Consider the following 9465-nt stretch of genomic DNA (forward strand, 5'->3'; position numbering starts at 1 on the left):
GGTTCGTTACACATGTCTGAAATACACATATTATATAGACCTACTGACACATATGTTACAGACCTACTGATATGAGTCACAGCACACATACACATTTCTGACATTTGTAACGAACCTGTGCTCCGTCGCAAGATCACTCACTTCAAACGCTATCAGTTTCACGCGTCTCGCATCCACGGTTCCTCAGTTTCTGACGACATGTCAAATAACGAGGCTGTTATAGAATCTACCGACTGTTGTCAGGTTCCCATACAATCAACAAATACATTCACGCCTGGATTCTTCACAAAATGAGCAAAGAGAAAAGTTCGAATTAACTTCCAAAAATAACTCCCTCGTGGAGGGCAAGGTCGGATTTACGGTGTTCACTGTATTTGTCCATGCGCGAAATTTGTTCCGGGGAAAAATCGAAACAATTTCAAATATAACTTTCAGCTCAGAGTTCTATTGATAAACTTAAATCACCCTATAGACATATCATACGCAATTGTATTGATACTGAATTGTGGAATAAAATTGAAGTGTTTGTTAAAATTTCAAAGTACTACTTTGTTTGCCAATCAGCACGCGACAATACGCTGTTCAAACTATTGAACGAAATTGTTTGGACTGTCGATAAGGCGGGCATTTTTAATTTTAAATATAAATTATAAGTTAAAAAAGAACATGTTTTTGTATGGTATTTATGATCTATTTGAATGACACAGTGTCATTCAAATAGATCATAAATACCATACAAAAACAGTTCAATGCTTAAGTATATAGAACAAGCGGTGAACTAGATTTGTCAATTCTTGCGTTTTATTAAAAAATAAACATATCGCATACAGTCACTCATCAATATTATCGATAACGCATGAATCTTCCCTAATATTTATGTATGCTTTCATTACACAATAAAAAGGTAACATTATTCTCCTGAGAGTTTGCACTTAAATAACCTCGTGCCCTGTAAGGTCATTTTGTATCGTAAAACCTTAGATACATTGAAATGTTCCCGTGACTAACAATTTACAATCATACAAAAGATCATTAATTTCCTTTCTAAGACAAATTGATCACATGTACAGTTTCCAGCAAGTGATTGAAATATTTCAAACACCCAGCAGGACGGGCTGTCTGATAGCTACCCTATTAAGTCCGCCGTAACGTGGGGGCTGTCAAGGTAGGCTGTCACTGCTTCAGAAGGATGATGTCTCTGGGAGCTTTCGTCGTGATCGGCATTTTTGCCACCAGCAATGCCTTCCTATTTGGAGGTAGGTAGTATAAGGGAGCATAAATGGCCCACTTTGTTCAAAGATAGACAGTAATAATGTGACTGTTGTCTTATATTTGTGACTTATATAGAGATACGGTGTACTGGAGAGAAAACCTATCAGGGTGCATTGTTTTGAGGTAGATAGTAATAATGTGACTGTTGTCTTATATTTGTGACTTATATAGAGATACGGTGTACTGGAGGAAAAACCTATCTGGGTACATTGTTTTGAGGTAAATAGTAATAATGTGACTATTGTCTTATATTTGTGACTTATATAGAGATACGGTGTACTTGAGAGAAAACCTATCGGGGTACATTGTTTTGAGGTAAATAGTTCTAGTTAGCCAACGTAGACATACGAGGTCCAAGGCAGTCTATGAAGGCACACTTAATTCTGAGGTAGGTGGTCCAAGGCAGTCTATCAAGGCACACTTTATTCTAAGGGAGGTGGTCCTAGGCAGTCTATGAAGGCACACTTTATTCTGAGGTAGGTGGTCCAGGGCAGTCTTTCAAGGCACACTGTATTCTGAGGTAGTTGGTCCTAGGCAGTCTATCAAGGCGCACTTTATTCTGAGGTAGGTGGTCCAAGGCAGTCTTTCAATGCATTCTTTAGTCTGAGGTAGGTGGTCCTAGGCAGTCTATCAAGACACACTTTAATCTGAGGTAGGTAGTCCTAGGCAGTCTATCAAGACACTTTATTCTGAGGTAGCTGGTCCAAGGCAGTCTATCAAGACATACTTTATTCTAAGGTAGGTGGTCCAAGGTAGACTATCAAGACACACTTTATTCTGAGGTAGCTGGTCCTAGGCAGTCTATCAAGGCACACTTTATTCTCAGGTAGGTGGTCCTAGGCAGTCTATCAAGACACACTTTAATCTGAGGTAGGTAGTCCTAGGCAGTCTATCAAGACACTTTTTTCTGAGGTAGCTGGTCCAAGGCAGTCTATCAAGACATACTTTATTCTAAGGTAGGTGGTCCAAGGTAGACTATCAAGACCCCCTTTATTCTGAGGTAGGTGGTCCAAGGCAGTCTTTCAAGGCACACTGTATTCTGAGGTAGGTGGTCCTAGGCAGTCTAGCAAGGCACACTTTATTCTGAGGTAGGTGGACCAAGGCAGTCTATCAATGCACACTTGTTTCTGAGGTAGGGGGTCCAAGGCAGTCTATCAAGACACACTTTATTCTGAGGTAGCTGGTCCTAGGCAGTCTATCAAGGCACACTTTATTCTGAGGTAGGGGGTCCAAGGCAGGCTATCAATGCACACTTGTTTCTGAGGTAGGTGGGCCAAGGCAGTCTATCAAGGCACACTTTATTCTCAGGTAGGTGGTCCTAGGCAGTCTATCAAGGCACACTTTATTCTCAGGTAGGTGGTCCTAGGCAGTCTATCAAGACACACTTTATTCGGAGGTAGGTAGTCCTAGGCAGTCTATCAAGACACTTTATTCTGAGGTAGCTGGTCCAAGGCAGTCTATCAAGACATACTTTATTCTAAGGTAGGTGGTCCAAGGTAGACTATCAAGACACACTTTATTCTGAGGTAGCTGGTCCTAGGCAGTCTATCAAGGCACACTTTATTCTAAGGTAGGTGGTCCTAGGCAGTCTATCAAGGCACACTTTATTCTGAGGTAGGTGGTCCAAGGCAGTCTATCATGGTACACTTTGTTCTGAGGTAGGTGGCCCAAGGCAGTATATCAATGCACACTTGTTTCTGAGGTAGGTGGTCCAAGGCAGTCTATCAAGGCACACTTTATTCTAAGGTAGGTGGTCCTAGGCAGTCTATGAAGGCACACTTTATTCTGAGGTAGGTGGTCCAAGGCAGTCTTTCAATGCATTCTTTAGTCTGAGGTAGGTGGTCCTAGGCAGTCTATCAAGACACACTTTATTTTGAGGTAGGTGAAACTGAGTTTTGGCGACCTCGATAAAGTGGCATGAAAAACGACAGGTATATTGCTTTTTTTCATGAGCTGATGCATAAAACCATGCGAAATTGTTTTGTTTTGATGCCGATATCGTTTATTCTACGGAGTTCACGAAAGTGATTGAACTAGATACATCTGGGAAAGTGCCCTGAACTTAACTTTTGACGTGTCTAATAAGCCCATGACTGGACACATTTCCTTCAATTGTGTACCATTGTTTGAGAATTAAGTTGTACACTGTATAGTATTTGTTTAAAACGTGAAAAAAAAGTTTGGTTGAATTTGAATTTAAATCCAGTTAAGCTGTGGAGAAAGTAACAAATCAGCCTAGCTTTGAAAAATTACATCAGTCTAGTTTAAGAGCTTAACTAAATCCAGTTAAGCTGTGGAGAAAGTAACAGATCAGCCTAGTTTTGAAAAAATATATCAGTCTAGTTTAGGAGCTTAACTAAATCCAGTTAAGCTGTGGAGAAAGTAACAGATCAGCCTAGTTTTGAAAAAATATATCAGTCTAGTTTAGTAGCTAAAGTTAGTGTTAGTGCAGCTAAGCTATTGTTATAATAGTCTTAGACCAGCCTAGCTTTTGAGCTGGTCATAGACAAGCATATTCTTTTAATTCAGATATAAATCTGCTTTGAGCTTACCATAGCAGATGGTCATAAACCTATCTAGTTTTTTAGTAAGCTTGTGGTTTATTTCGGATATCCTTCAATAGACGGTAAGAAATATTGGTGTCGTCTTCCTGGCTTAATATCCTATTATAGATTTCAATGTCTGCCATGTTGGGTGCCACATCAATCATAAATATGTTTTAATTGGTTTATATGTTATAAACAACTGTAGCCGTGGTTTTCGTCATCACTTGTTTATTATATCATTCGGTCAGAAATTGTTTAACTGTAAAAAGACTTATTATCTCATTTTACATATTAACACAATGAGGAGTTAGCACATTCATAATAAACGCATTATATACAGGAAGTTTAGTTAGCGCAATATTTGAAACGCGAAAAGTGCTAAACTATCATTCCGCTAAAAGATATACGCTAAGGGTATAAGTTTGGTATGTTTACCCGTTTATCTATCTATTTGTAAATTTGTTGATTTGTAAATTGCAGATCCAGACTGGAACAACCTTAGAGGTCAGTATTACCAAAGTCTTATTTATGCACGCTACAATATGATATTTCTTTATCACAATAGTGTAAATAACCTTTTTTGTAGTATCGCATTATCGCATTTTGTTATAGACTTTTTTTCTGTTTCGTGTGTTGAAACATGTTTGTCATTGATTCAAGGGTAAACTTCCTGTTTCCCAATCTTCCGCACGAAAAAATAAGGGCAACATCTAGCAAGGGCAGGCATGTGCTATCATGAAAGAGCTTCCCTATGCTCTAAATAGCTGAGATTACTTGACATTTCCCTGTTATTTCTTGGTTTTTTTCTCTCTCTATGTTGACAGTGACATGGAGTCTGAATCCGTTAGATACCTTGGGATTCAATGCGATGCCAAGAACAGTCGATGAGGCTAAAGCTCAAGGGTTCGTAATGGATTCTGATTGTGGAGGTAAGAACACCAATGTGGTAATGACACAGACACTACTACAATCAGTTCAGATTTGTTGAAGTATGCACACAAACATGACTACAGTTGTGACAGGTGACATCCATGGTCCTAATATAGCATTTGAACTGATATGACCCAACCTAGACCGTTTTACCTGCCGTAGTGTTTCTACTCTCCACTAAGCAACACTTCGAAAATGGAAATATCAAAGAACGCAGCCTAGCGGTGAGAAATGGTACCAAGGCTGGTAATCCAGTCTATGAACCAACATTTTAACGCATTTGCTTTTTTGCTTTGACGAAAGCGGGAAGCACATCGGGTATCTTCTCACCTAGATATAATGCAGCTGTTGAATTTGTTCTCCTTTTGGACCCTTCTCAGTATCACCAAACTCGTATTGTCTGTAATAGGAAAGAACAGTGTGACTGTTAGCTGTTTGATTATACTTGATGCGGTAAAACCTTGTTTAGTGCTGTTTAATTATTCTTGATACGGTAATGTGACTGTTAGCTGTTTGATTATACTTGATGCGGTAAAACCTTGTTTAGTGCTGTTTAATTATTCTTGATACGGTAATGTGACTGTTAGCTGTTTAATTATTCTTGATACGGTAATGTGACTGTTAGCTGTTTAATTATTCTTGATACGGTAATGTGACTGTTAGCTGTTTAATTATTCTTGATACGGTAATGTGACTGTTAGCTGTTTAATTATTCTTGATACGGTAATGTGACTGTTAGCTGTTTAATTATTCTTGATACGGTAATGTGACTGTTAGCTGTTTAATTATTCTTGATACGGTAATGTGACTGTTAGCTGTTTAATTATTCTTGATACGGTAATGTGACTGTTAGCTGTTTAATTATTCTTGATACGGTAATGTGACTGTTAGCTGTTTAATTATTCTTGATACGGTAATGTGACTGTTAGCTGTTTAATTATTCTTGATACGGTAATGTGACTGTTAGCTGTTTAATTATTCTTGATACGGTAATGTGACTGTTAGCTGTTTAATTATTCTTGATACGGTAATGTGACTGTTAGCTGTTTAATTATTCTTGATACGGTAATGTGACTGTTAGCTGTTTAATTATTCTTGATACGGTAATGTGACTGTTAGCTGTTTAATTATTCTTGATACGGTAATGTGACTGTTAGCTGTTTAATTATTCTTGATACGGTAATGTGACTGTTAGCTGTTTAATTATTCTTGATACGGTAATGTGACTGTTAGCTGTTTAATTATTCTTGATACGGTAATGTGACTGTTAGCTGTTTAATTATTCTTGATACGGTAATGTGACTGTTAGCTGTTTAATTATTCTTGATACGGTAATGTGACTGTTAGCTGTTTAATTATTCTTGATACGGTAATGTGACTGTTAGCTGTTTAATTATTCTTGATACGGTAATGTGACTGTTAGCTGTTTAATTATTCTTGATACGGTAATGTGACTGTTAGCTGTTTAATTATTCTTGATACGGTAATGTGACTGTTAGCTGTTTAATTATTCTTGATACGGTAATGTGACTGTTAGCTGTTTAATTATTCTTGATACGGTAATGTGACTGTTAGCTGTTTAATTATTCTTGATACGGTAATGTGACTGTTAGCTGTTTAATTATTCTTGATACGGTAATGTGACTGTTAGCTGTTTAATTATTCTTGATACGGTAATGTGACTGTTAGCTGTTTAATTATTCTTGATACGGTAATGTGACTGTTAGCTGTTTAATTATTCTTGATACGGTAATGTGACTGTTAGCTGTTTAATTATTCTTGATACGGTAATGTGACTGTTAGCTGTTTAATTATTCTTGATACGGTAATGTGACTGTTAGCTGTTTAATTATTCTTGATACGGTAATGTGACTGTTAGCTGTTTAATTATTCTTGATACGGTAATGTGACTGTTAGCTGTTTAATTATTCTTGATACGGTAATGTGACTGTTAGCTGTTTAATTATTCTTGATACGGTAATGTGACTGTTAGCTGTTTAATTATTCTTGATACGGTAATGTGACTGTTAGCTGTTTAATTATTCTTGATACGGTAATGTGACTGTTAGCTGTTTAATTATTCTTGATACGGTAATGTGACTGTTAGCTGTTTAATTATTCTTGATACGGTAATGTGACTGTTAGCTGTTTAATTATTCTTGATACGGTAATGTGACTGTTAGCTGTTTAATTATTCTTGATACGGTAATGTGACTGTTAGCTGTTTAATTATTCTTGATACGGTAATGTGACTGTTAGCTGTTTAATTATTCTTGATACGGTAATGTGACTGTTAGCTGTTTAATTATTCTTGATACGGTAATGTGACTGTTAGCTGTTTAATTATTCTTGATACGGTAATGTGACTGTTAGCTGTTTAATTATTCTTGATACGGTAATGTGACTGTTAGCTGTTTAATTATTCTTGATACGGTAATGTGACTGTTAGCTGTTTAATTATTCTTGATACGGTAATGTGACTGTTAGCTGTTTGATTATACTTGATACGGTAATGTGACTGTTAGCTGTTTAATTATTCTTGATACGGTAATGTGACTGTTAGCTGTTTAATTATACTTGATGCGGTAAAACCTTGTTTAGTGCTGTTTGATTATTCTTGATACGGTAATGTGACTGTTAGCTGTTTGATTATACTTGATGCGGTAAAACCTTGTTTAGTGCTGTTTGATTATACTTGATACGGTAATGTGACTGTTAGCTGTTTAATTATACTTGATGCGGTAAAACCTTGTTGAGCGCTTTCATAATTCAATGTCCCTTTTCTCTTTTTCTTATTAATTCCTTATACATTTCCCTCAATTTATTGCCAAACCCTTTATAACGCCAACTTTTTCTGTGCAAATGATGCCAGTATAACGAAGTTTTACTGTATATTTAATCCATTAATTTTAAGCTAATTTTGTTTCATTGCCATTGACGCGTCAGCGAAAAAACAAAATAATGTGTCTTGGACAAAGTCGTAATTAAAACAAGATTGACAAAGGAATTTGAATTAATAGCAGTTTTTATAATAGCGAACAAAACTAGTTATTGACTGACTGTTATTAAGCGTTCATGTTATCATTATTGTATTGGCATTGACGTAGAGTTTGGATAAACGAATCGAGGTCCTCGTGATGTTACACGAAAACCATAATAGTACAGATATCTGGAAATGGTCAGTGTGCATATCGGAATCACCGACACAGAGAAACCCCATAGTAGGTTGGGATAGAACATTAGAGCTGATTGTTAAAATATCACAGCGACGTTTTAAAAGTACCGAAACATCCAATCCAAGTAACGTAACGGCCGAGTATCGAAAATGTTGGCACCCCGTTATTCGATAGTACATTTTTTTTTTTATAGTTTAATAACCCAGTGTAAATGTTTTACGGCGTATAACTTGTGAGTAGTATTGTCATACTGACCAAATCAAGCTGATAGAGTCGTTTACTGTTGTTATTCCTGTGTTGTAGAAATTGCTGGTCTACAAGGAAAACGCTTTGTGAAAGGACGAGACTACGGCCTGGTTCTAGTGTACGATAAGAATGGGTACATCGCTGGGATCCAGATAGGAGTGAGTTTGACTGAAAACAATAAAGTGATGTTTTGTGGGTTTCTTATGCCCCTTCTCTTTTGTTTAGTTGCATGGTTTATAACACACATTCTTTGCAGATTATATAATTTTAAATTAACCAGTACTCATCTGAATTTTTCAATAAGTAATAAAGGGTTTTACGTACCTACCCAAGCTATTTCAACAGTAGTTTAGACTATTTCGATTAACATTGATTTTGCCTTTAGCATCACCGATGTGCCAAAGTAATGCTTTCTCTTCCGGAACACATGGGATTTTGCCTTTTGCTGCTTATGCTGGAGTTCATTTTGTTATTCTTTTTGTTTTGTTGTGTTTTCAAATTTTACAAATGTTTCCTCTCATCAACATTCCAGTTTAGCTTTTGTTATTGTGTGTTTATGTTACGTATATTTAAAGCATCGAATTTGTTTATTCCAAACTCATCACCATTCATAATATAAGTTAGATCAATCAGTGAACCGCCTGTTATGTTGTGTTAGTAACGGAACATTGGATATAAACATAGTTTTCTATATCTCAGTACTTCGTTCAATAATACTGCAAAATTTATTACCGGCACTATGTGTCATTATCGCATTAAATGAATATACGTTAAAAATGGACCAAAACGTTAACACACAAGGACACAATTTAAACTCAAAATCAATACCAAAGGAAGAAAAGAGACCTCAAAACTAATGGAATGGCATCACAGACACCCACTAAAAATCGAACGGAAGCCCAGTTGTCCCTGGAGAATAAGGATTGTTGATGTTTCATGTGAGTTCCATGAAAGTGTGTTGGTCAGAAATAATGTATGACACAATAAATGACGTGGTCTTCAGTCACCAACATCATTTGGTTAATGAGAACAAACTGTCTTTGATAGGTACCGAAGAACGACAGCGCTGGGTTCCCTCCTGTCAACCAGATTAACCATCCGTTTGTGCTCGTGGGCAACACGTACTTCGTAACCGCTTACTTCACCAACCCAGGTAAATATATACTTCGTAACCGCTTACTTCACCAACCCAGGTAAACATGTACTTCGTAACCGTTTACTTCGACAACCCAGGTAAACATGTACTTCGTAACCGTTTACTTCGACAACCCAGGTAAGCATGTACTTCGTAACCG

At 36.9% G+C, this 9465-nt stretch overlaps 1 protein-coding gene across 1 annotated transcript in view; it reads left to right on the forward strand.

Moving 5' to 3' along the window:
• Positions 1–1122: 1122 nt before the first annotated feature.
• The window catches only part of LOC110441354, a 12554-nt gene continuing 4211 nt past the window's right edge, over positions 1123–9465 (forward strand). Inside the window, exons 1-5 of the mRNA XM_021484473.1 lie at positions 1123–1256; positions 4299–4322; positions 4643–4747; positions 8228–8328; positions 9218–9323. Of these exons, the coding sequence (XP_021340148.1) occupies positions 1190–1256; positions 4299–4322; positions 4643–4747; positions 8228–8328; positions 9218–9323 (403 nt within the window). The 5' untranslated portion in view covers positions 1123–1189. The remainder of the gene's footprint in view (positions 1257–4298; positions 4323–4642; positions 4748–8227; positions 8329–9217; positions 9324–9465) is intronic.

The sequence above is a fragment of the Mizuhopecten yessoensis genome, unplaced genomic scaffold, assembly GCF_002113885.1.
Source record: "Mizuhopecten yessoensis strain PY_sf001 unplaced genomic scaffold, ASM211388v2 scaffold1851, whole genome shotgun sequence".
Taxonomy (NCBI): Eukaryota; Metazoa; Mollusca; class Bivalvia; order Pectinida; family Pectinidae; genus Mizuhopecten; species Mizuhopecten yessoensis.